This window comes from Apostichopus japonicus, chromosome 14, assembly GCF_037975245.1.
Source record: "Apostichopus japonicus isolate 1M-3 chromosome 14, ASM3797524v1, whole genome shotgun sequence".
Classification (NCBI taxonomy): domain Eukaryota; kingdom Metazoa; phylum Echinodermata; class Holothuroidea; order Aspidochirotida; family Stichopodidae; genus Apostichopus; species Apostichopus japonicus.
In genome coordinates this window covers 21899529-21925770 of record NC_092574.1, presented here as the reverse complement: position 1 = coordinate 21925770, position 26242 = coordinate 21899529, and the positions used below count along the sequence as shown (strand labels likewise).

The 26242-nt window shown below is 37.3% G+C and overlaps 3 protein-coding genes across 5 annotated transcripts in view; 2 read left to right on the top strand and 1 right to left on the bottom strand.

Moving 5' to 3' along the window:
* Positions 1 to 26242, top strand: part of LOC139979681 (vacuolar protein-sorting-associated protein 36-like) — a 72871-nt gene that overhangs the window by 13693 nt on the left and 32936 nt on the right. The window lies entirely within an intron of this gene.
* Positions 130 to 26242, top strand: part of LOC139979676 (cytoplasmic FMR1-interacting protein 2-like) — a 34192-nt gene continuing 8079 nt past the window's right edge. For all 3 annotated transcript variants that reach the window (XM_071990693.1, XM_071990694.1, XM_071990697.1), the window contains exons 1-27: positions 130 to 277; positions 1527 to 1762; positions 2288 to 2365; positions 2725 to 2826; positions 2964 to 3145; positions 3966 to 4191; positions 5736 to 5840; positions 6202 to 6405; positions 6920 to 7039; positions 7597 to 7674; positions 7937 to 8151; positions 8996 to 9143; positions 9348 to 9504; positions 10016 to 10098; positions 10491 to 10564; positions 10956 to 11052; positions 11623 to 11699; positions 12129 to 12237; positions 12626 to 12745; positions 15193 to 15392; positions 18950 to 19037; positions 19839 to 19982; positions 21226 to 21316; positions 23648 to 23851; positions 24119 to 24213; positions 24801 to 25039; positions 25932 to 26079. In XM_071990693.1, the coding sequence (XP_071846794.1) occupies positions 1550 to 1762; positions 2288 to 2365; positions 2725 to 2826; positions 2964 to 3145; positions 3966 to 4191; positions 5736 to 5840; positions 6202 to 6405; positions 6920 to 7039; positions 7597 to 7674; positions 7937 to 8151; positions 8996 to 9143; positions 9348 to 9504; positions 10016 to 10098; positions 10491 to 10564; positions 10956 to 11052; positions 11623 to 11699; positions 12129 to 12237; positions 12626 to 12745; positions 15193 to 15392; positions 18950 to 19037; positions 19839 to 19982; positions 21226 to 21316; positions 23648 to 23851; positions 24119 to 24213; positions 24801 to 25039; positions 25932 to 26079 (3597 nt within the window). In that variant the 5' untranslated portion in view covers positions 130 to 277; positions 1527 to 1549. The remainder of the gene's footprint in view (positions 278 to 1526; positions 1763 to 2287; positions 2366 to 2724; positions 2827 to 2963; positions 3146 to 3965; positions 4192 to 5735; positions 5841 to 6201; positions 6406 to 6919; positions 7040 to 7596; positions 7675 to 7936; positions 8152 to 8995; positions 9144 to 9347; positions 9505 to 10015; positions 10099 to 10490; positions 10565 to 10955; positions 11053 to 11622; positions 11700 to 12128; positions 12238 to 12625; positions 12746 to 15192; positions 15393 to 18949; positions 19038 to 19838; positions 19983 to 21225; positions 21317 to 23647; positions 23852 to 24118; positions 24214 to 24800; positions 25040 to 25931; positions 26080 to 26242) is intronic.
* On the bottom strand, positions 19990 to 21217 carry LOC139979682 (uncharacterized). The gene has a single exon (XM_071990708.1). It carries the CDS (start codon positions 20827 to 20829, stop codon positions 20002 to 20004), a length of 828 nt encoding a protein of 275 aa, XP_071846809.1. The 5' UTR covers positions 20830 to 21217; the 3' UTR covers positions 19990 to 20001.

Genomic DNA, 26242 nt, shown 5'->3' with positions numbered 1-26242 from the left:
TTACGATTCATGGTTGCATCCGCTGTTTCACGTTTATATCTCTACAATGCTATTATAAATCAAAATCATGTGTGTCGAGGTGTCACACAAAATGGTATGATTAACCCTAACTGAGTGTCTTTCTAGCTCATTTCCGTGCCTTACCATGGTCTCTTTACTTGGTAAAAACAAGTTTGTCACTTTTTCTTCTTCCTGGTATTAAGGGAAAAGGTGGGCCTTAAAATTTGCTTTTGAAAGACTGAGGGATTCTAACAACACAGGGAAGCATTAACAAGGCGTAAGTAGTAATTAAAAATCACCTGGAAAGTCTAGCTATAAAAGCAGGTTTCCCTCGGTTCCGGAAAAAGAATGTTTTAAGATTGCCGATCGCCACCTAACGTTAGGGCGTTCTACTTCGCATAGGTAACTGTACCCCAACTTGAGCCTATGCTAAAGTATATTGTGTGTCGTAAATAGTCGGAAACACAAATGCAACGTTAGTTCATGACGATTAGGTCGTGCAATCTGCATGTTGAAGAAAACTTGAAAAGTGTTTTACTCACCATATACTTATAAGTTACCAATAGATAAATGAAGCAATGATTTTAAAATGGTCTATGCCAAGGGACCTAGCCCAGACCTGTCACGGCATACAGCAGCCTTTATTAATCCCAATTCCCATGTTACATCCCCTTTTTGTATGCCACTTATTTTTATATCTAAATATTTTGTGTGATTCCTATTTTCTTAAGTTCACTTTCCCCATGTTCTTTAGCAGTCCAACTTTGGTGAGCTCCATCAATACTAGTACACCCATATTTTCGTTCATATTAATATGTAGATGATGAAGTAGACAGTATTTTACCATTTGAACCTTAGGTCACATGTTGCATTACATAGTTATCTGTACAATTATCAGTGTATGGATTACCATCATCTTATAATTAGCACTATGCTAATTGCTATGTCTAATGAAACTGCTCAAATGGATGCATTATACTTTATTCCATGCAAAGATTTGCTGGACCATCACTACAAACTTTTGCAATTAATTTCCAAAGTCGATAATAACGTCCTTGTATGGATCATGTGATATGAAAGTTGACTAAAAGTGTATACATATCTTATTTTTAGCTTAGGAGGTTTTACCAACATAATTTTAAGCTGGTACAAAATACACATAGTAAGAACTAGCACATCTTGAATAATGGCCATAGTTTACTCAGTTTTTATGTTAAGTGTGCATCATCCGTCCTCTAATGATTGTGGAATCGTAAAACTTTTCTAAAATATGTCCAAACCGGGTCTAGCTGATAAAGGGTAAAAATACTTTCACTCTACATAATCGCGTAGAACTCTAGGTCAAAACCCGCTATTTTTATTTTAAATGTAGAAAGTCTGTGAAGCGTGTGTTATTTTTAACAGTTTGGGTACATGCTTTGACCACTGTTTAAAGCAAGAACACTCAACAATTTTTCATTTGAATATAGAGGTGTAAGTCATATCTTGTGCTGTTTGTGATGAAAATATCATTTACATACATCTAGCTCTGAGAGGTTGAGTGGACAAGATGTCGGGAGGACCACCAATATCCCTGGAGGATGCACTCTCCAATGTTGACCTGTTGGAGGAGTTGCCCTTACCAGACCAACAGCCATGTATTGAAGCTGCTGCCCTCTCCATTACATATCAACCAAACTTTGACACAAACTTTGAAGACAGAACAGCGTTTGTCACTGGTATTGCGAAATACACAGAAGAGGCAACAGTACACTCTGAACTGGTAAGCCAACAATTTTGCCATCATTTCTTTCTTTTTTTGTGTAAGGGGGGAGGATGGGGGGAGAGGATTGAACAAATTGTAAATCACTACTGCTCAAACAATGTAAAAGAGTCATTGAAACCTTTGTCTCATGACCATGCAGGAAGAAATTGAAAAGGTTTACAAGGTGGAATTCCTAAATGGAGATGTATGGTTGATAGTGATAGCACAGTAGCTGCCTGCCACTAATACAACCATGAATTTAGTAATTGTTTTATTTACAAGAGGGCTCAGTGATTTGGAATTGGAAAAATCTACCAATAATTTTCAGTTAACAGTGAAAGTTGGGAAACCCTTGCCCCCTTGCTCATAAGAAGAGTGGAGGATGAGGAGTTGCATTAGGGCTGAAGTCTTGTGGAGAAAAGTTCTTCCATAAAATGAAAAATTTGTTTCTCAACTTGAGCAAGGTCATTTGTTTCCAATTTAAATTTTCAGTTTGAGATGGTTATTATTTTCTCTTTATCTTCTTTCCTACTACCATTTTAGAACAAGTTACTAGATGAAGGGGAGACATATGCTGTCACTCTCTACACATGGAGGAGCTGCTCCAGAGCTATGCCTGCTGTAAGTGGTTTCTAGGCTAATGAACATGTGGTCCTACCTTTTGGGGTTTAGAAGAACTACCAAACTACCATCCTATACAGCATTTACATATATATATTTAAATGTCATGCTGCTTAGTATTATTAAGCATTAGGATGAAAAACATTAAGGCAAAACAATAATAAAATAACACTTACGATGCTTAGATCTTTCTTATCAACTGACACTGTTAAGACACTATTTCAGTTTCAGCAAATGTATACATTTCTAGTGTGGTTCCCAGTAGTATCATGCATGTCCCATTTTAGTGTTACATATTTAGTACAAAGTGTTGCATTTATTGGTTTACAATATTCTTTATCTTTCAAACCCCTCATTAGATCAAGTCAAACCAGCAGCCTAATCGGGTTGAAATATACCAGAAGTTTGTTGAAGTCATGGAGCCAGAAGTTGCCAAACTGGTCAACTTTATGTATTTCCAGGTAAGGTCATCACTGACGTCCACTTTCATTCTAATTGGTCGTGTTTTGTTATGCATTTGCTTCCCCTTGTCTAGTATATTGATGGAAATTAAAATCTAAGTTGAAAACCATGCTATTGACTGTTTGTTCTTTTACAGCAAAGAGCCATCGATGTATTCTGTAGGGATATCAAACGGTTGTGTCACTCTGAAAGGAGGAAGGATTTTGTTTCCGAGGCTTACCTTCTTACTCTGGGCAAATTAATTAACATGTTCGCTGTGCTGGACGCTCTGAAGAACATCAAATCTAGCATCAGAAATGATTATGCTGCATACCGACGGTAAATGTGATTTTTGTATATAGTGACAAAATTAAAGGGGGGAAAAAGGTCCTTTTTGTAAACACCGAGGGATGTGACTTCTAGTAGACTTTGTATAAATAAATGTAACTCTAAAGTGAGCCTAAATGAGGAAACTGGTTTCTTAAAATCAGTGATATCAGCTGATGGAGTTTGATGAAGCTGGTACATTTCATGAAACACAGAAACTATAGAAAACCCCCTTGTAGAACTAACAAGGCCTAATATGGTGACCTTGTTTTTAAGATTTACTTAATTTGGAAATCCTCTGGTTGATTACCTATGAGGTAGTTAATACCCCTATTGGGTCACCCACTTAGCAGGGTGGGAGGGAACAAATTAAGTGAATTGAGTGCAAGTGAATATCGCAACTGATCCATTTAACATGGTTTCCACATGTTTTAGAAAAATGAGCTAAAGTCTAGAAGTTGTAGGAAGAAAAAATAGGAAAAAAACCCCTCTTTTCTTGGTCGTGAAAATCTTTGAAGTTTGATATTTAGTCGGGAAAAGTGATGAAGAATCCTTGTCTGAAGAGTTCTTAGTGATGTATTTTCATCACTATTTATGAAATGTTTCTTTATGACAAAAAGTCTGTTTTAAAGTACTGAAACAATTACGAAGAAACCTTACGAGGTTCTTTATCAGATACCACACAGAGATTCTTGGGGACAAAGGAAGAGTAGAAAAAGTTTTCTCTAGTAAAAAACTCGGAAGTCGTGTCAAATATTGACAGTCAACTATTGACTGTTTTCAGGCATCATTGAGTGATACCAATGCCCTTTTTATGTCCTCCTCTGCTCAGAGCGGCCCAGTTTCTTCGAGTGATGGCAGATCCGAAGACTCTAAAAGAATCTCAAGAAGTTGTGATGTTTCTGGCCAACAATGATCAGATCACAAACACCCTGAAGCAGAACATCATAAAGATCGAATGCTACGAAGATCTCCTCTGTGAAATTGTCAATCTTTGCATCGATCACTTTGAAGGGATGCATTATGTACTTCCAGCGGAAAAACACATGCTCGTAAAGGTGAGTTGTGTAGGCTTTCGGAGGGACTTCAGGTGTGTTGGGATGAGTACAAAGCAATGGAAATTACAATTTTCTGGCACATTGGATCCAGCTATATCTGTCATAGCATCCTGTTCCAAATGTTGTCATTGTGACAAAAGTTGAACATGTATTTTTTTGTTATAAAAGTTTTATTTATGTTTCATTTCATTATGTATTTGATCCAATCACAAGAACAGTATACAAACAACAAAGTATGAAAACACAAGTGGATCAGGATGTACAAAAGGAAACCAAATTCCTGTAGCCCGGAAGCCTGTACACCCTTACAATAAGAGACTTAGGAACTAAAATAAATACATAATATTCACAAATACACCATAAGAAATATATGAATTAAAAATGACAAATTACACATGTGACAAAGCTAAGAAATGTTCCTTAATATTGCACGCAAAGGACTGGTAGGAACCACACAAGAGCAAATTCCTAGTCACAAGATGTCTTTCATTTTATGTCATTCAATGAATTGAATGCCAAATATTGTTTGAATTTGTTGCTTTTATTGTCACAGGACCAGTTCTCCTGGGCACATAGGTTTTGAATCTCATTGCAGCCAATAGTTTCTCTGATCCGCCAAACTTAATTCTTTGTTCTTTATTTGAGAACTTTGTTTGGAAATGGCTTCATAACATTTGTATAAAGCTTCTGTTGGGTAAATGTAAATCCACTGGATTCTGTTGAAGAATGGACTTGGTGTGTAATCAATATATAAAAGAATGGGGATATCCAGCCATGCCCTAAATTCAACAGAAGGCTCTTGTCATATCAGTCCTTTTCTAGTTATGAGAAACTTGACAAGCTGCAATCTCTGAAATCTCTGAGAATTCCTTAGAGGAATCTCTCATGGACAATTTTGGGCAAAGTACATGCACATTCCCTAATTCACCCATAGTGTGACATATATAAAAACTAATATGGTCTTTACCACTCATAGCTAGCACTTTGCAGCAACAAAATGGGGCTCACTGTTCCCTTTGGCATCTTTACATACGTCTGGTCGTCAGCCAATCAGAAAGCTTATTTGAGGTATTTTCAATCATGCCTGCTAAACTGAGTTTCAGCTTTGAGCATCAGTATAAAAATTGTTTCCAAGTCTCCGAAATGATATATACTTGACAAACACCTCTGATTTTTGTCATAATTATTCAAGATCAGATCATTTCAAACATATTTTCACAACTAGCACATACATTGAGATGTGTTACAGTGCTACACGAGATCTTTAGGTCACCTGCATTAGAACCCAGAGCCGTATCTAGGGCTGCTCTGTTAGCACCGAGATGACAATCCCCTCTGCTGCAGAAATGCTTAAAGAAATCTGTTAATTACATCAGCTTTCTCTAAGTTATATTACAACTCTTACTAATTTTGACCAAGAATGTCACTGGTAGCTTGGCATTGTTTACAGTGCATTCTGTCAATGTGACCAATATTTCGTTGAAAATGAATACTAAGAATGACTCTTTAGTTTCTTTGAACCTTTGTTTTTGTTTTTTTCTCAGGTGATAGCATTTGGTCTATTTCTGATGGATGGCAAAGATCTCAGCATTTACAAGATGGACCAGAAAAAGAAAATCAGCCTCAGTAGAGTGGATAAAGTCTTCAAGGTACGAATGACTTTCTCAAGATCTTTCATCCTCTTCCTTTGTGTCCACCTTATTTGCCTCCTTGTGCCCTTTAGCTCTTCCTCCTTAAGTAATTATCTCCTCTCCCATAACTATCTCTTCCTTAATTAAATTATCTTTCATTTTGAAGCAGATTAGTGAATAGTGGCTTCAAATGTACTAAACATGGTGTAACAGCATTCATGTGAGTAGTCAGAGGCAATTTTAAAACCAAACTTAACCAGGTGTATTGTAACTTTAGGATGAAGCCATTGGTTATGTTAATTGGTGTTGTGCCATATAATGTGTTAAATTTCAATAAATTGTAAAACTGACCGTTTCTATCTCTCTCCTGTTTCCACAGCAACTCGCGGTGGTTCCTCTGTACGGGGACATTCAAATACCGGTGTTCACCTACATCACAAAGAGCGAGAACTACGCCAACAACAAGTCCGTCTGGACCTGCGATCATGCCGCCACGCCACAGTATAACATCATAGAGAGACTTCCAAGTCTCAGGGAGGAACACGCTAAATATATCAGTGCTTTAGCAAGACACAGTAACAAGGTTTGAGTCATTAAATATATTTACATATCAAAAGTTGTAACCAGTCAATTCATTCGCTGTTCGATTCCAGTCATTACCCGAGTGATTCTCTGACTTAATTCTAGTCATTGTCTTTAGTTACTGTATTATCTCAGTTGATGAAAACTTTCAAAACTTTAACAAATCCCTCAATACTTTTTGAAATTTTACCAACAGGGAGTCGTGGCAAGGAGTCGTTACAACACTGTCATTTACAATATTAGACAATATTTTGTTGTGTTAGAATGTCAACCAGTTTTTCCATTAAACATGAATGCATGCACATGCAAAAAAACACACAGATGCACAAGTGAACATGTACAAATGTATTATGATGATGTACCTTTGGTCATATGTAACATAGACCTTTGTAAGAAACTTGATCATATTGTCTTGTTTATAAATGATAAGTGGTAAAATTCTAATATGTCCGCCGTCTCTAGTAATAAACTTTGTATCTGATTTTGTTTTTGAATAATGTATCCATTTGTTGCAGGAGGTGACCACAGCTCAGAAGGATACAGCTAGGTCAGAGAAAGAGAATGTTGCTCTCTACAATCTGGCACTTCAAGGACTCCGTCTACTCTCCAGATGGACTTCGGTTCTCACAGAATTGGTGAGTGATGGTCGAAATTCGGATATCTTGCCCGAAATATCTTGTAATCTTGATATTTTGTAAAATTCACAATGCCAAACCCTTTGTGTAGGCTGACCGAAATGTGTAGGCTGGAGACACAGGGAATTAATATTTTAAAAGAAATCAGATTTGTTCTAATTATGTAAAGTGTTATGTCAATAATATTCGGTTCAGATTTGTGACCAGGCTTGTGTTCCTGTTACACACAGAACCAACATGTTTAGCCATCTTGGTTAGTTTGTCAAACAGATTTAGTTTTTTCTTGATACTTGTTAACAAGAAGTGGTATAAGAATATGAAAAATGAAAAAAAAAACATATCCTCCTAATTGACCCACCAAATTGCTGCTACTTCTTCCCCCCCTTTTTTGTGTGGAATAGCTGTGGTGTTCCTATTTGCTAAGACAGATTGTTAGCAAAAGAGCAAGTAAATTTTTATGTTTGAAGAAATTTTTATGAGATGTCAAATGTGTTCAAAATCATGTTAGGCCCTTCTTGAATCCCTACCTTGTTTTGAAACTTCTGTTTCTTCAACAGTTTTCTTGGAAGCTGATCCATCCGGCCGATAAATTCTCCAATCCAAGCTTACCAGAGAAAGCAGAGGAGTACGAGAGGGTAAGGCTTCAAACCTTTCATTTTTTTTTAGTTTGCTGTCATTTCTTGAAGCTTCAGCCTTGCTTTGATAACTTTCCATACAATTTGATGGTGCAACACTCAATGATTAAAGGACACAGAAGATAACCAAAAACATGATTTTTCATGATGCAAAAGTCATAGATATGTGTTTTCAATTAGTGAAATGAAATTTGAATCACAAATAGCTGTAAGTTTTTCACCTTTTACACTCTCTTTGTTTTTTGTTTGTGACCACCTTTAGGCCATTAGGTACAATTACAGCAGTAAGGAGAAATTTGCTCTCATAGAGTTGGTCGCCATGATCAAAGGACTGCAGGTCTTAATGAATCGCATGGAGGGCGTCTTCGTGGAGGCGATACGACAGACCGTCTACGCCGAGATGCAAGATTTTGTCCAGATAGTGCTCAGAGATCCTCTTAGGTTCGCCATCAAGAAAAAGAAGAGTTTGATTATCAGGTGAGATGATCATTTTTTTCTACGACCAAGATTTTTTTAGATCTGTTACGATATTAATGTTGATGAGTTCATTTTCAACTAACCAGACTTGTAGAGAGTCTGTACAGTTTGCACTCGTGTTCATGCATATTTGCCTGTACTCGCACCTGTACAGATGGAATTGTACTCATACTTGAGGCATTTGGGAAATCTTGCTTAGATTCTAGTGCAATATTACAGGTGATGAGCATTTCCCCCCACCCCCCACCCAAATATGCTAGAATTTCAGATTATGGTCACTGTTACTCCAATTTTAAACAAGAAATTTTACCGCCAGCCTCAAAATCATTTTGCCCGGCTGGTTATTTTAAAATGACTTCTCATTGTCCGGGAACAATTTTGGAGAATCGAAACCTCCCGGAAAGGACTTTTTGAAAACTTTTGTGATGAGCATTGTTCCCCCCCACCCCTTCCCCCCCAAATATGCTAGAATTTCAGATTATGGTCACTGATACTCCAATTTTTAACAAGACATTATACTGCCAGCCTCAAAAAAATTATTTTGCCTGGCTGATTATTTTAAATGGCTTCTCAATGTCTGGGAACAATTTTGGAGAATCGGAACCTCCCGGAAAGGACTTTTTTGAAAACTTTTGTGTTAATGTTTGTGTTAATGTGGAGATAACACTGAAGACCTTGTGGAGCTTGGTACTTGTAGTTATACCAACGGAAAATCTGCATACACTTGCACTCATGCTGTTGTACTTGCACTGCTACGACTCTAATAATTGATAATTTCACGACTTAAAGGAACGATTCTGTCCTTCAGTGGTCATGTTCCTCTTTCATCTGTCATTTTCAACAGCATCATCAAAGCTGTGAGAGAGACCTGCGCCCATTGGCAGCACGGCCACGAGCCAAAAGACGATCCCTGTCTGAAGGGAGAGAAAGACCCCAAGACCGGTTACAGTATACACGTGCAACGGATCACAGTCGGCCCTTCAAGCACTCAGGTACTCAAGACAGATTCAGCTTTAATATTTAACTTTCAATTGTACAAATTTAAACCATCAGCTGTGTTTAATGATGGTATCGAGGTTACCGATGGATACCGTAGATTACTATTTGAGCTGAAAACAAAACAAAGCTCATTGGTATCTTTAAAATCTGTTTGTATAGGACAACAAACCTAATCCCTACCTTATATATTTCTCCAGCTGTATCTGTTGAGGACGATGTTAGAGTCCTTGATTGCGGACAAAAGCGGAACAGGACGCAAGACAATGAGGAAGGAACTGGACGTCCAGGTGGTCGAAAGCATCGAAAGATTCCACAAGAGATCATTCTTCTATAAGTCTATGCTGAGCTTTTCAAGTGAGACATTTAAACATTTCCTTTCTAAATGTACATACAACTTGACACCTGTTTGAGACTGATTAATTAGTAATATTTGTAGGGGTGTGCTTAATTCCAGCAATTTGCAACCTAGTAAACAACAACATCCCATAAAAGTCTCCATCAAGCTTCCGGGGCGAGTTTTGAAGCCAAGGAATTTGTGGATGACTCTGAACCTGAACTCGATGAGGAGTTGTCATAATAATTTAATAAACATGCTGGCATTTTCAGTTTCTTGTGATCCAATTTTTGGAATCATGATTCAATATAAATTTCCATGAAAGACAAAGAGAATAAATCAAGGAAAAATCATCTTGAATTTTGTAAATGTTTATGTTCCAATCCGTAACGGCTAGGCTGTGCAGCCTAACATGTAAGCAAGGCAAGGCAAGATCAGTGGTATTCAGTACCCATCCCACACAAATACATTCAGCCCATGTTTTTACTTTCATTGTAAGATGTATGAAAATGTTCTGTAATTTTTTTTCAGCTGTCTTGCAAGAGTCTTGTGACATCTCTCAGCTGTGGTTCCGAGAGTTCTTCTTGGAGATGACCATGGGTGAACGCATTCAGGTGAATTAAGCTCTTTCTTTATCCATAAGTTATCAACATTTATCCCCAAATTTCCAAACAACTCTCAAGTTGTTTCAACAGGTATTATCCTTTAGGATTGTATCATTAAATTATTACATATGCTGGCAAAGTCAAATTAAAAAAACATCTTTGTTTTGGCCAAGTAAACAGAGGTCTTACCATGATAGGAGTATAACTGTGTGTGGTTGGCCACAGAGGGTCATTTCCATTGCAGTTTATTTTAGAAGTACCTGCATAATTTTATAGTTATACATAACATTATTTTGGTCTGTAGCATATCATCTTTTCATATTTTCTTCTTTTCATATTTTCATTTAATCTTCCACTTTTAAATTGAGGTTATATTGGTTTATGTTTTATCCTTTCTGTAGTTTCCTATTGAGATGTCAATGCCATGGATTCTCACCAGCCACATTCTAGAAACCAAGGAACCCTGTATGATGGAGTAAGTTTGACTCAAATGTGTCTTAATCAACACTTCACAGACACAATAGCAATACTCATTGTCATTTCTTCAATCCTTCTCCCCTACCCCTTCCTTCCCCCCATTGTACATAGTTATTCTTTTCATTATAATATTTCAATATTTGTCATCTTAATATTCTGTTTTCATGTATATTTTCTGGATTGTTTTTATGATTTGTACTGGAATTGTTTCAAATTTCAAAATGGCAATGATAATTTGTGAATGCTTGCTTTAGAATGCAGGATAATTTAGATTGAATACTATTATTTAAACATAGTAATACTAATAATAATAACAATGTGAAATAATAACTACAATAATAATAATAATGATTGATTTTTTTTGTTTTTATTTATTTATTTTTTAACAGGTACATACTTTACCCATTAGATCTGTACAGCGATAGTGCACAGTATTCTCTGACCAAATTCAAGAAACAATACCTCTACGATGAAATAGAGGCTGAGGTAAGATCTGATCTGATAACGGTAGATTAAGATCCTCTCCTTCCATTAATATGTATAGATGAGAGGGAAGGGGGGGGGGTGAGGGGCAGGTTCTGGGTGAGTAGTGGTGTTTCAATATCAAACCGTTGACAATGTTCATGCCTATCACTGTTTTGGGTTTGACTAATACTTCTCAGAATATATTAAATATGATTTGCCAAAGAGGAGGATATTTTGGGAACATTAAAACTAGTTGTGTTTTGGGAAATTCTGGATGGATTTTATCTTGCACTCCATGTCATCCATATTTTCTCTCGTAATGAGCAAGAGTTAAGCTATATGCAAAATAGATTAGTGGTGACATTTGTCCCATCCCCTTCCCTACCTTCCACCCAACCTCTTCCCCACATCAGGGTTATGGGTCATAAAGCGCAGATACTTCTGCCTAAACGCATTTATAGTATTTTGTAAATTCTTTCCTTGTAGCCCTATTTTAGTGACATAGAATGTAAGTCTCAAACATTAATGGGTACCAACATTACATAATATTAATTGGTTTCTTCCGGTGGTTTGACTTTCCTATCGTCACAGGTCAACTTATGTTTCGATCAACTGGTGTACAAGCTGAGTGAGCAGATATTCGCCTACTACAAGGCCGTAGCAGCCAGGTATCAATTGCCACATTTTCGTTTATACTTCAATACCAAACTTTGATCTTAACAATATAAATTGGAATGATAAATGAGTTTTCAAACTTCCAGCAATTTTTTGTGTGCATGTCAAACTGTCACACAGTAGTACTCCTATGAATGCTTGGTAGGTTAACAAGTTGTATTAGAATGTGTAAAAGTAAGTTGGCCTGACGTTTCGATCCTAGCAGGATCTTCTTCAGAGGCTAGATGACAAGTAACAGTAGGGACAAAAACACGCACAAAGTACAGACAGGTTAATGAGCAATGTTTCCATCTGGCTTGAACCCTCTTGTTGTTGTTTTATTTATGTATTTATTATTCCATTTTTTAATAGCTTATAATTATGTAGAGAGATGTTTTGTTTAGGTTTGACTTCACTTGTGTCTGTTCTTTCAATTTTGACAGCATCCTCCTGGATAAGAGATTCAGGCAAGAATGTTTGAGTCATGGAATCCACATCCCGCATCCTCCAGTGAACAGATACGAGACATTGCTACGACAACGGCATCTCCAGGTGAGTGGTATATCCTCATGCACCAGTCAAAGATGGTATGTTCGTTCACATTTTAAGTAAAAATCAAGTGCAATGTCTTTTTCTTGTGTTTGAATGAACTACATCAATATTCACAGTGCGATAGTGGTGAGAGAACTACCAAACTAAAGCACAACATAGGGTAATCATTTCTGTCTCTTAAAACTCTCAATGATTCTGTAATGTGAGTTTTGTTGAAGTGACCACATTGGTCTTCATTGAATCACATAACAGTTTAATATGCAACTTTAAGCAGTTTTGAAGTTTTTGTAGAGATGTTGGTATAAACTACAAAGGGCGTTGTACTTTTCACATTAGATTTATCCCTCCTGTAAAATATGGCCAAGTTGTTTCATCTTTTTGTCGACAGCTTCTTGGAAGATCTATCGATCTGAATCGATTAATCACTCAGAGGATTAGCACATCCATGCAGAAGAGCCTGGAGCTGGCCATTGCGAGATTCGAGAGCAGTGACCTGACATTTATCGTGGTAAGCTGAATCTGCTCATGGCTTTATAGCTGGCCCCATACCGCCCGACTCAACTCTACTGACGTAACCTGGTTTTCATCGATAGTGATGAAGACCCATAGTTGTACAAATGGTCCCTTCACTCTGAACGATCGATGAGAGCATCATGATTGAATGTTCTCTGTCAAGTCACATGAAAAACTTTATCCTATTGATTGGTTAATTTTTTAATTTTTAAAACTAGTCACCTGTAGTTGTGAACAGCCACACACTGAAGACTACCAGTGGCTAAGCACTTCATATTCATATTCTGCTACTAAAGACATTGCGATGACTTAAAGTGACTAAACGTTTATCAGTCGTAGATATAACTGCATGCACCCTTCCCAACCATACATGATTTGCCATTTTACTAAGAGTTAAAGACTCAGGTGATTTGTGTTACATTACGTTGGGCAGTGTGGGTTTGACTTTGTGTATTTAGTTGTTATTGTGTGTCCATCAAACCCTCCAACTGCACAATTAAGATTCTATGACATTTCATTAGTTGGAATTGGAATTGTAAAATACAAAGTGTAAGTCTTGGATTGTTTTAAATTTCTCTTAAAAACAGTAAATGGCTTTGCTTCTAATTGTCATGATTACTTTTATTATTTATTATACCACAGTAGGGTTGGGCGATATATCGAAAATTATTATTATCGCGATAATTTTTTTTCAAGACGATATTTTTTGAGGATTGAACAAATGACGATAATTTCTTGTGAAAAAAATTGAAATGTAGAAAAAAAAATTCTCCGTTTTATGTGTAAAGAATGTTATTCTAGCATTCCATGGTTAAGAAAGTTGAAAAGAAATATTTTATCAACTTCATTTACTGACTTTTGAACTTCGTAAAAACCCGTTCTTTACAACATTGACTGTATAGAGAACAAAACTCTGAAAATCAGTAGAGAAATTACCAATTGTGTACGAAAAGTAAGTTGGTACACCTTTCTAATTTTACGAAAGATCGAGCAAAATACTTTCGAAAAATTCACGCGAAACTGGCATATCGTGCTAAATGCAATAAGTGTCATGTAAACAAGGCTCTAGTACACCCATTTATGAATAAACCAGAAGACCACATCTGGTGTAAAGCGGGGGAAAGAAAGTATTTTCTAGAATTTCCAAAAAAAAATAATAATAATAATATCCTACCATAGTTAAGTGTATAGTAAATAGCCTAACCACTTCGTCGGTTACGGATCTCACGTAACAACAAAAACACAACTAATTGTGTTTTGCGAAGTTGACGATTTCTACAAGGACATGGAAACAATATTTAGCATTAAGTTAATCATGCCTAGTGGCACAAAACATGGAATTACAAGGTTTACTTTCATAAAGATGGCCATACTGTATACTGGGCCTTGATATCATGCTATGACTGTATGGTATAGACTGTGCCTCGTGTATCATGGGGAAAATATTGTTTTGTTCATGCGGAGGAGTCGGTTGGCTTGAGGTGTGTTTTACTTACCTTAATGTTACGGGGATATTTACCTACTTTCCTTGAACGTCTAAGATAATATTTCGCATAACTTTACGGATCCTTTACTGACTGACCTAATTAATTCTAGAGTGGAGCCAAAAAAGTTTACTCCATGAAAAGTATTTTGGAACCGTGCCAAAAATGTTAACAAACAGGTGTTAGACAGGGGGATTGTTTTGCAAGGTACCTGAGAAAATTTGAAGCACATTGTAGCCTACCGTGATATTTAAGTACGGTTAAACACTGCAGTTGTAAACTTAGGCAGTCTAGAAACGGGGCTTTGCCGAACGTAGTTTGTTTCATAATATCGACAGTTTTGTAAGTTAAACTTTATAAAGATTGTAAGACATATTAATTCTCTTTTCATTTTATCACATAATATAGCTACTCTAACTTGTCATTTTAAAACTTTCATCAGTTTCGTGTCAATTTAAATTCATAAAGTTAGTCAGTATTTTGAATCCTCAATTGCGAATTTTTTTATCGCCAGACACGAAAAAATACTTTTCCGGGGGCCTTCGCCCCTGGACCCCCACAAGGGGTTCCACCCCTTGAACCCAACGGGGCTCTAAGGCGGGCCTTGAACCCCACGCCATTATGCTCGGTGTGTTTGCTGCGCGAAAACACCGGTGGGAAATCGGCAGTTGTTTTTAGTGTGTTCGCGAACACACTAAAAACAACAACAAAAAATTATCGTAATTATCGAAATATCGCGATAATTTTTGAACTATTTATCGTGACATTAAAAAGCAAATATCGCCCAACCCTATACCACAGACTCATTGATATCACATCTTTATTTTAATCTCCTCTCCATTTCCATCTACCCTATTTCTATTTGTAGTTTATATCTTCGTTAGCCTTCTCTGTTCTATCTTCCATTTATCACTCTACCGACATTTTGATTCTGTGTTTTTGTTCCTCTCTTCTGCAGGAGTTACAGAATCTTTTGGAGGTTAACCGCCTTACTCACACCCTGCTCTCAAAATACTTAAAGCTGTCAGACTTTGAAGCCATGATGAGAGAGGCGAACCACAATGTCATGGCTCCCTACGGCAGAATAACACTCCACGTCTTCTGGGAGTTGTATTACGACTTCTTGCCTACTTTTTGCTACAACGCAGCCACAGAAAGGTAATTATCCCAGTTTTATTGTATGTCTATGTATAATAGAATTATCAAATTGATAACAGTTCTGGAAAGTACTTTCTAGAGGCTCAGACTTGTCCCATTTTTTTGGCATACATTACAGAGTATTTTGTTAGACAATGGGTATATCATTGCAGCTAAAGGAGAGTGACAAATATAGTCTTACAAATTTGTGCATGTGTGACCATTTTTGGTTCCTTGCTAAAAGCAAAGGAACCTATGTATTCAGGTTGGCTTGTGTGTGTGTGTGTGTGTGTGTGTGTGTGTGTGTGTGTGTGTGACGCTTAAGCTTGTATGCACGATAACTCAACAAGGGATTGACTGATCATGACCAAACTTGGTGGGTGGGTGGCCCATAGTGAGTAGATGAACCCTATTGTTTTTGGTGCCCACAAAGGTCACCAAAGGTCAGTTATGGTCCAAAAACCCAAAATACTAAAACTGCAATAACTCCCAGTGCCAATGTGCGACAAGGTTGATATTTTGGGACAAGTTGTGAACTGGTTAGGGAAACATTTTGAAACTTAACGGTCATGTGATCTGAGGTCACCAAAGGTCAATTAATGTTAAAAAACTAGTATTTTTGCGATAACTTGAGAACGAATTGTCCGTTAGGGTTGGGAGTTGCTTCATTGTAATCCAATTGTCGACCCACATCTGGGTGACCCTTGACCTCAATTTGACCTCTGGTGACCTTTTCATGTTTTGGGGATTTTTACAGTTTCGATGCTATTTTCAGATGTCAAAGGTACCTTCCGATCATAAATATCGATAGGTTGACCCCCGTGTGACCTTTGTGTGCGAACTTATAAGGGGTCAAAGTTTTCGGTCGGAGTTAGGATGGCTGTACAGACTTATCGTGTTGATTTTTTGAATCAGCAGATCAAACTACATTTGTAACCAAGGTCAAAAGGTCAAAGGTCACATTAGAAAAAATGTGCTTAGTTTGGGAGAAAACGGGCGAAAAAGAAAATGTTTGGTTTTGATGCTAGATTTGGATATCAAAGGTACCTTCCGATCAAATATGTCAATGGGTGGACACCCGGGTGACCTTTGTGTGTAAAGTTATACAAGGTCAAAGTTAATTTTCAGACATTTAATGCAATAACTCCCAGGGCCAAGGTGTAACAAGGTTGATATTTTGGGACAAGTTGCAAATGGTATAGAGGAATATTTTCAAACTTAACGGTCATGTGATCCGAGGTCATCAAAGGTCAATTAATGTTAAAAAAACTAGTATTTTGGGTGAGAAAATGGGCAAAGAAAAAAATGTTTGAATTTTTACAGTTTTGATGCTATATTCACGTCTCACCAATCAAAAATGTCAATAGGTTTACCCCAGGTGACCTTTGTGTGTGAAGTTATATGAGGTCAAAGTAAATTTTCAGACATTTAGTGCAATAATTCCCAGTTCCAAGGTGTGACACGGTTGATATTTTGGGACAAGTTACAAATGGTATAGGGGAACATTTTGAAACATAACGGTCATGTGATCCGAGGTCACCAAAGGTCAATTAATGATAAAAAATAAGTATTTTTGCGATAACTTGAGAACGAATTGTCCGTTAGGGTTGGGAGTTGCTTCAATTTAATCCAATTGTCGACCCGCATCTGGGTGACCCTTGACCTCAATTTGACCTCTGGTGACCTTTTCATGTTTTGGGGATTTTTACAGTTTCGATGCTATTTTCAGATGTCAAAGGTACCTTCTGATCATAAATGTCAATGGGTTGACCCCCGTGTGACCTTTGTGTGCGGAGTTATACGAGGTCAAAGTTAATTTTCAGACATTTAATGCAATAACTCTCAGTTCCAAGGTGTGACAAGGTTGATATTTTGGGACAAGTTGCAAATGGTATAGGGGAATATTTTCAAACTTAACGGTCAAGTGATCCGAGGTCACCAAAGGTCAATTAATGATAAAAAAACTAGTATTTTTGTGATAACTTGAGAACGAATTGTCCGTTAGGGTTGGGAGTTGCTTCAATTCAATCCAATTGTCGACCCGCATGTGGGTGACCCTTGACCTCAATTTGACCTCTGGTGACCTTTTCGTGTTTTGGGGATTTTTACAGTTTCGATGCTATTTTCAGATGTCAAAGGTGCCTTCTGATCATAAATGTCAATAGGTTGACCCCCGCGTGACCTTCGTGTACGAAGTTATACGAGGTCAAAGTTAAAAAATATTAATGAGGTCATGGGTCAAACGTGAAAAACTCCCAAGTTGCAATAACTTGGCTACTATTTATTGGAATTTCGTCAAACTTGGTATGATGATATTGGTAGATAGTCTCCACACACTGATGTGTGTTGCAATTGATATCATGCATGTTTATAAGGGGGGGGGGCTAGCATTATTTCGTTATAAAAAGTTTGTATGCACAATAACTCAACAAGGGAATGACCAATCATTACCATACTTGGTGAGTGGGTGGCCCATAGTAAGTAGATTAACCCTGTTGATTTTGGTGCTCATTTCATGAATATTAATGAGGTCATGGGGTCAAACGTGAAATACTCCAAATTGCAATTACTTGGCTATCATTACTAGTCAGAATTTCGTCAAACTTGGTATGATGATAATGGTAGATAGTCTTCACACACTGATGTGTGTTGCAATTGATATCAGGGCTTAGCATTACTTTGGCAACAAAAGTTTGTGAGCATAAATTACTGTTGTTGTATTAGGGCTTTGTTAGAAATTTCCCTATGAATGGAACTAATGAACAGCAAGGAACCATGAAATGTTTTCATTCTGGTTAGACTTTCTAGCCTCTTTGGGAACAATCCTGATGGACTTCTGATGGGAGCCAATACTGATCAATCTCTCTCTGAATCTCTGTCGTCTGAATTTTTCTCGGATTAGTTTTCTTGTTAATAACATCGTTACCGTTTCAAGCTCTTTGTCTGATTTTGCTAGCTTGATTTACTGTTATCAAAGATTTATTCACATGCACATTGTGCCGTTATGCATGCCAAGGGTGAAATTGTGTATGATCGTCTGAAGAAAGCTGACCGTAGCGTCAAATTTTATGAGACTTGACTAAATCTCATCTAAATCATGAGTTTTCTCTCTGCCCTTTAATACAATCATCAATGAGTAATTCACATTGATGTGTATGACTGAATTTTGTTGAAGATGAACAACTGAAAATGTTATGATCAAAATTCTGCTTCGAGCTGTGTGCAGAAAATTTCTTCTCAAATGCCTATTTGACATTGCATACGTTTGACAACGTGATAACTTGAATGTAATGTCATTGAACGAATTCATCAAGTGGCTTTATTTATCAGTAAGGATCATGTACCCATGATACCCACATTTAGAGTATATAATCCTAGAGAATAAAGTCCAAGAAAGAAGGGTTTTGAATCCCCTGAAATATGCATTTTCAAGTTTTCCGTTTTCTTTACACGTTTGATTCTGTTTTCTGATGTAGCAGTTCAGACTTGACAAAGCTTTGTCTGTGTAGCTTCGTGAAAATGGCGGTGATGTTGTTGCTATGGTGATTTGATTTGCATTCCCATTTGTTCTTTGATAGATTTGTTCGTACCAAACTGATGGTCATTGAACCACCAAGCAGGGACAAGCCTCCTACAGCCTCACCAGCCTACCTCTTTGGAAGCAAGGTACAACATGCCCTCATGTATAGAATTTGTTTAATTTTAACCCACAAGGGCTTGGTATGGATGGGAGGGAAGGGGAGGGGAGGGGGGAGGCTGGGTGTATCTGGATCACTCTGGCATGGAATAAAGAGAAACCACATCAATGTCTCTTGTTCTATTCATTCCATGAAATTCAGGAATTTTTTTACTGGCTGAATGCCAGTGGGTTTCACTGTTTTGCCAGTAGATAAGAAAGGCACTTGTAATTTTCTGCCAGCGAAAAGTAAGGGTTACCTTTTGCATTTTATTTCAAGGAAAATGCGGGTGGGATTGTTTTTTTGGCACTGGTCATTTCCAGCAAATTGCTAAAATTGTAAGAAATCTAGGCCTGCCTATTGATACCTACAACAGTCTTCATTAATATATGTATGATGTAGTTAATGTTAACGTAGTCAGTTGAGGTTTCTATGACAAAGTCATGTCAGAATGGATCTTCACACTATGTCGAACCTAATGATGAATATCTAACTTCACAGAAAATGATGGCTGAGTATTGAAGCTGCCAGTTTTTGAAATGTTTACTTCGAATGTTAAAGTGGGTCAAAAGCAATTCATATGATGCCATCTTTTTTATTCTCGCTCATCCTTAACCAAACTTTTAGTAATCAAATTTTGCATTCCCTTCAAACCGTTTATTACTGACCCGTGACCCCACCAGTAGCCTTTGCACCCAATTTTATTGGAGGTTCAATTTGCACGATCATTTGTTTTTGTTGTATCCCTAACCCCCAACTTTAAGTAATCAAATCTTGCATATCTTTTCAGTCTCTTAACCATGCTTACAGCACCATCAATGGCCTGTACAGTAACTTTATTGGAGCACCACATTTCCGGTGTCTGGTGAAATTGCTCGGATACCAGGGAATAGCTGTCGTCATGGAAGAACTACTCAAGATTGTCAAAGGGCTGGTAAGAACATTACAGCATTTTAGACAGGATATGTTTGTAGAGGGGTGGTCCTGGTAGTGGTAATGGTTTTAGTGGTAGTAGGAGTATTGGTACTGGTAGTAGTGGTAGTTGTAGTGGTAGTATCAGTAGTAGTAGTGGTATTAGTACAAGTAGTACTAGTGGTAGTACTAGTAGTGGTGGTAGTAGTAGTAGTGGTAGTAGTAGTGGTAATAGCAGTAGTGGTTGTAGTTGTAGTAGGTGTATCAATAGTAGTAGTAGTAGTTGTTGTAGTAGTTGTAGTGGTAGTAGTAGTAGTGGTACTAGTAGTAGTGGTAATTAAAGTGGTAGTATTAGTATTGATAGTGGTACTGGTAGTAGTGGTATTGGTAGTAGTAGTGGTAGTAGTAGTTGTGGAAGTTATAGTGGTAGTGGTATTATTGATAGTGGTACTGGTAGTAGTAGTGGTACTAGTAGTAGTGGTAGTACTAGTGGTAGTTAGAGTGGTAGTATTAGTATTGATAGTGGTACTGGTAGTGGTATTAGTAGTAGTAGTGGTACTAGTAGTAGTGGTAGTTATTGTGGTAGTATTAGTATTGATAGTGGTACTGGTAGTAGTAGTGGTACTAGTAGTAGTGGTAGTTATAGTGGTAGTATTAGTATTGATAGTGGTACTGGTAGTGGTATTAGTAGTAGTGGTACTTATAGTGGTAGTATTAGTATTGATAGTGGTACTGGTAGTAGCAGTGGTAGTAGTAGTGGTACTAGAAGTAGTGGTAGTTATAGTGGTAGTATTAGTATTGATAGTGGTACTGGTAGTAGTAGTAGCAGTAGTTTCAAAAGAGTATTCTATCAACTGGTAGTAGTTCATATATTTCCACCCTAGCTCCCTTACTTCCTTTTGAGGGCCAAGAATCTCTTCCCTCAGAGGTCGCAGAGGTCAATGAAAACCCATACCATATTGGTTTTACGGTTTATCTGCTCTCTGGCCCTCGCTGGAAAAGTGAAGCAGGCTTGTTGAATTTTCTATAGTAGGTCGTTAACCTAATCTCTTATTTCCATGGTGGTGTCTGTGTTCAGCAATTCTTGCACTTTCATTACATTCAGTAGATCGGGCTTAGTTACTCCATCGTTTACGAGACGAACCCAATCCCTGTTTGCATTTTTACAACCTCATAACTTGCTTTATATGTCTCTGAATGTGATTCTCCAAAACTAACTGCTACCCAGATGTTTTTCATTAGTCTTCTCTTTCATCTTGAAACAGTTGCAGAATAACATCTGTCAGTACGTAAAGTTGCTGATTGAGGTGATGCCTCCCACCTGTAAGCTACCCAAGTTTGATTACGGTACCAAAGGTGAGTCAGATGAAGATGGTCTACTGCTATCAAAGTGTTATGTCATGAATGCCATCCAACTGTAAGCTACCCAAGTATAACTAGGGTGCCAAAGATTAGTGAGATGAATATCCTCTACTACTACCAAAGTGTTTATGTAATGACTGCCATCCAATTGTAAGCTACCCAAGTATGACTAGGGTCCCAAAGATGAGTTTATACAAGCATCATCTTTTAACTTCAAAGAGTAATTTCTTTTCATTTTTATCTCAATACATTACATGTATAGAGATATTGTAACAGTAAGTGGGACTCTCTCTTCTCTTAAAAAATTGTCAGCGTCTTCATACAAAGTTCTTTTTCTCAGGAATTTCCAGAGCAATCTTATATCATATAGGCCAACAAAAGTTACTATTTTTTATTCCAGAATTGTATCTCATTCCATGACTTTTTCACCGATTAATGTCCAAATTTGGCCAAATCACTCTGAAAAACGGTTGAAACAAGGCTTTTTTGCACACGCTCCAAAACTTGTTTGTTTCCCTGTTTCTGATAATTAAGCCCCGTCTCCAAGTCTGGTTTGTAGCAGATTAGCTATGACTCAAGCCCCGCCTCCAAGTCTGGTTTGTAGCAGATTGGCTGTGACTCATGGCAGCTACATGTTAGATATACGAAAATGGCCACCCTCGCGACCAATTTTCTGTACTGTTGTGAGATGCGCTGCTGTTGCTGGTAGTGTACTGCACACTAATTTCATATACACAGTTTTGTACTGCATTTAATTTATATTAGGACTTCGTCTGTTTATAGCTCCATGGTTTTAGTAATATCAACTTAAGGATTGTACTGGTGTTCAGGTAGTTTTTCAGAGCAAGAGTCATGATAAGTTTGTTTGATTGCCCGTCATGTATTTTTGTATAATTACGTATACACATTGTTGTGTTTACAAGTTTAGGCTAGGCCCAGTGCATCCTATATTAGGCCTTCATTTAGTAATCAAAGTGGCTATTCTTACGACTATTCGTAAGAATATTTTCCGATTACGCATGCGCAGTTGCTATTTTTATGACAGGAGTACTATCTTTATGACCATAAGTTACAATAATTTCCGGTTAGGGTTAGTGTTAGGATTGAGGTTTTGGGTTAGGGTTAGGGTTACCCCTACTACATGCGCAGTTGCTTTATTTACTTTACTGCGCTTGAATTCGCCTTTGTCGTAAGAATAGTTTATAAATAATTGTTATGACTAGTCGTAAGAATAGCCACGGCCTTTAGTAATAGCCACATTAGCATTGTACTGGTGGTGTTCAGGCAGTTTTGGGCCAGGGTACAGTAAGTTTGTTTGATTGCCTTACAGTGTGTTTTAATTTTAACTTAAGTTTCCAACTTATATTTTAACTGCGACTCCATAAATTTAACATAATGTGAATGGGATAATACAACAACTATTCATTTGGAATAGAGTGTATATTGTGCATTTCTAGAATGAAGCATCATTATGAATTAACAGCTTGTTTCGTATATTTCTTTAACCCCCCCCAAAAAAAAAAGAATTAAAATCAAAAATTGTAATCTATCTTATTTTATTTTCACTGGAGTATGTATAAAAGAGGAGCCAGCCATAGCATCACAACTTTTATAAGACTATAAAAATTGGATAAGGTTATGTTTTATTTATAAGGATATAAGATGTATAACTATAAGGTTATAAGAAGTATGTTTAGCTTTCTTTGAACCTGTGATGTTTGACATCAAATATTCAAAGAATTAAAAGAAAATACTAAACTGGAGAGGAACTGGGGTGGCTTTAAGGGGAGGAGGAGGCCACCCATTACTTTCAATTAAAAACTTGTAATCTACTTTTACATTATTTTTTCCAAGTCATAAATCCACGAAATCTTCATGTCAAAATTATTGAGAAGGAAAAACGTGGGTTGTTTTGATACTTGGAAGTGTACACAGTTTTGATGGTAGTCACCACTACAGTCTACAGTAACGTACAGTAGGTCGATAGGCCTAGCTTTCTCAAGGCGGGCATCAAGAATATGGTCGAGTTGTTCGCCTCTTCTTATTTGACTGTTGTCATTGACGTCAAACTATATGACCAAAAATATTATATATATTGATAATTGTAGAGACAGAGCAAAGATATGAAACTAGGAATCGAAATTAGAACTTCCAGTATTGAGATACTGCGTCATTGATGCTCTTGTTATTGAAAGCTGCTTCATGATACAATAAAACAGTTGGCTGCCCCAATCTTAGCTATCTAAGCCCTAATCTTGCAATGAAAAGTTTGATTGAAAGCATTTTAAATTGTGTTTCGACTTTCTTTCTTGATCTGTTATTCAGGCATAGTGGCCTACTACTCTGCTAACCTGCAGTCCATCTCGCAGTATGCCGACCTCAAGGTCAACGTCTTCCGCCACTTCCAGGAAGTCGGTAATGCCATCCTCTTCTTCAAGCTGATTGAGCAGAGCATGGCCATCGAGGAAGTCTGCGATCTCATCCACGCTTCCCCTTTTCAGAACATCATTCCAAAACCCCACGTGAAGCGTGAGTTTTATTTTTTTTACTGCATCTAATCAGTCTGAGACGACTGTTTTTCACATCAGTTTGTTTCACATCATCTCCCAAAAATTGTGAAAATGATGATAAAATTAATAGTTGACCATATTCAGGCTTATAAAGTGCATTTTTTAACAAGGGATTTTTAGTAACAAATGGTATTAAAATGCAACAAAGTCCAACTCATGCTGCTTTGTTACATAGTCACTCTTTAGAATTTTATATGTATTTACATTTTTTTTTTTTTTGGCACAGAGGGCGAGAAACTTGAATCCAAGTTGAAGAGGCTGGAACAGAACTATGCTCCTCTCCATATCGTCAATTTACTGGAGAAAATGGGAACACCAGAGGTAAGGACCTGCCGAAAAAAAGTAGTTTTCCATAATTTTATAATCAGAGGACAAGACAGATTTCGTATTGACTTCGATATTTGACTATTTGAACAATCGATCTTAAACTTGTTTAAAATCAAGATCTTCCTTCGAAAATCCCGCTCCCCCTCCTTCTACCCAACTGCTTCTTTTGTTTTGTGTAGAAGGTTAAAGGAGGAAGATACTGTTCCAGAGGGAATGATATCAAAATAAGTTTTTTATTTCTTATTGTCCCGTGAGGTTGAGGTTGTTCATCAGTTCAAAATGTAACAAAGTGATTTGAAGGTTGAGATGGTGAAAGGAATTGAACATGGTCGTTTTCGGTGAATTGGTTAGAGAAAAGTCCAGGGGAAAGTATCATTTAGCTGATGTGAGAGGAACATAATCCAAGCATCCCTGTGTTTTTTCCAATTTTACCTCTACTACCTTTTATTACATGAATTTCCAGGATTGCCAAAAACCCCCACATGTGACCGCAAATTTTAAGCTACTTCTACTATGAATTATACCAATATATTCACGAATATATTCCTCTTGAATTTATCACGTTTCCTTTTGTCACGCAGCAAACTACAAACGTCAGAGAGGGTGACCTCCTGACCAGGGAACGCCTATGCTGTGGACTGAGCATGTTTGAGGTTGTCCTCCAGCGAATCAAATCCTTCCTTGACGATCCAGTTTGGAAGGGACCAGAGCCAACCAATGGGGTGATCAACATTGATGAGTGCTCCGAGTTCCATAGGTTGTGGAGCGCTATCCAGTTTGTGTACTGTCTTCCCCTACAACAGTCCAACTACACACCAGAGTAAGTAGCAGATCTCAAGAAAAGAGGCAGTTTTCTACCCCCCAAAATTTTTTTAAATAAAAAAAAAATTAGTGTTTGATTGTCAGTTTTGGAAGTGACATTGGCAGAGATTTTAAGTCAATTGTAGGTTCTTTTTGGTTATGATGAGGAAGTTAAAGGTGGTGTTGTTTCATCAAAGTTTTAAACATTTGTTACCAATCAGAGAACCTAAACTCTACTATGGTTTTTTTATTTTTTTTATTTCAACTTTATTTTAAGAGGGTAGCTCGTTTAGCAATAGCTAATCTTCCACGAGGCCCTCTGATAAGACATATAATAATATAAAAAGTATGAAAATTTAAGAAGTCATAAATACATTAATAATGTTTAATAAAATAGTTTTTAAAAAGACATAATAATATAAAAAGTATGAAGATGGTTGCTGCTATCCATACAATTAAACCCTTGTTGTTGCACTTGCATTCACAGCCTATACCAAAAGAGACAACTGCTTACAAATGAGTTGAATATATGCTGTGTGCTGACACAAATGTTTTGTATTGAAATGTGAAGTGCAGTATTATGTAGCTGGAGGAAACAAAGACCTACTTTTGCTAAAGAAAAAAAGTGTCAATTTTTCAAGTACCATTTGGGACACTTACTACGTCTTCAAGCACCTTTATGACAGGCGATTTGTCCTCCTAAAGCAATGCTCTTTGAGTGCAAAACAAAAGGTATTTCCCTCCTACCATGTGTCAGTTTGTTTGTATGCAACACGCATCCTTTTGAGTATAGCTGTGTGTCCTCTGAGACATCAAAGGCGCAACGTTAGGGTTGCAGTAGGTGTCTTTTACTGATCTGGAAACATTTCAGTGCAATTTATTTTATAGTCGACTTTTGCTTGTCATGTCAGAGAGAGCTATGGAGAGGGTCTCAACTGGGCCGGATGCACCCTTCTGACCCTCCTGGATCAGCAGAAACGTTTCGAAGCCCTGGACTTCTCCTATCACATCCTGAGGGTGCATCAAGTCGACCAATTAGACGAAGACATCAATGGCATCGTGAGTTGTGAACATCTCTAAATTTTTTGGTTTCATCTTTTTTTTCAAATCTATGCAAGGAAATTGGACTTTTGAATTTTTGTTTTCAGGAAATTAAGGTGCAATTTGAGGTGGAACTATTTGGGAGAGAAACATGTGTAAAACCTTGGCTAATTACATTGTA

Bases quoted from the DNA above. Each gene is read 5' to 3' on its own strand.
- LOC139979682 (XM_071990708.1), bottom strand. From the start codon at position 20,829: ATGAACTACTACCAGTTGATAGAATACTCTTTTGAAACTACTGCTACT.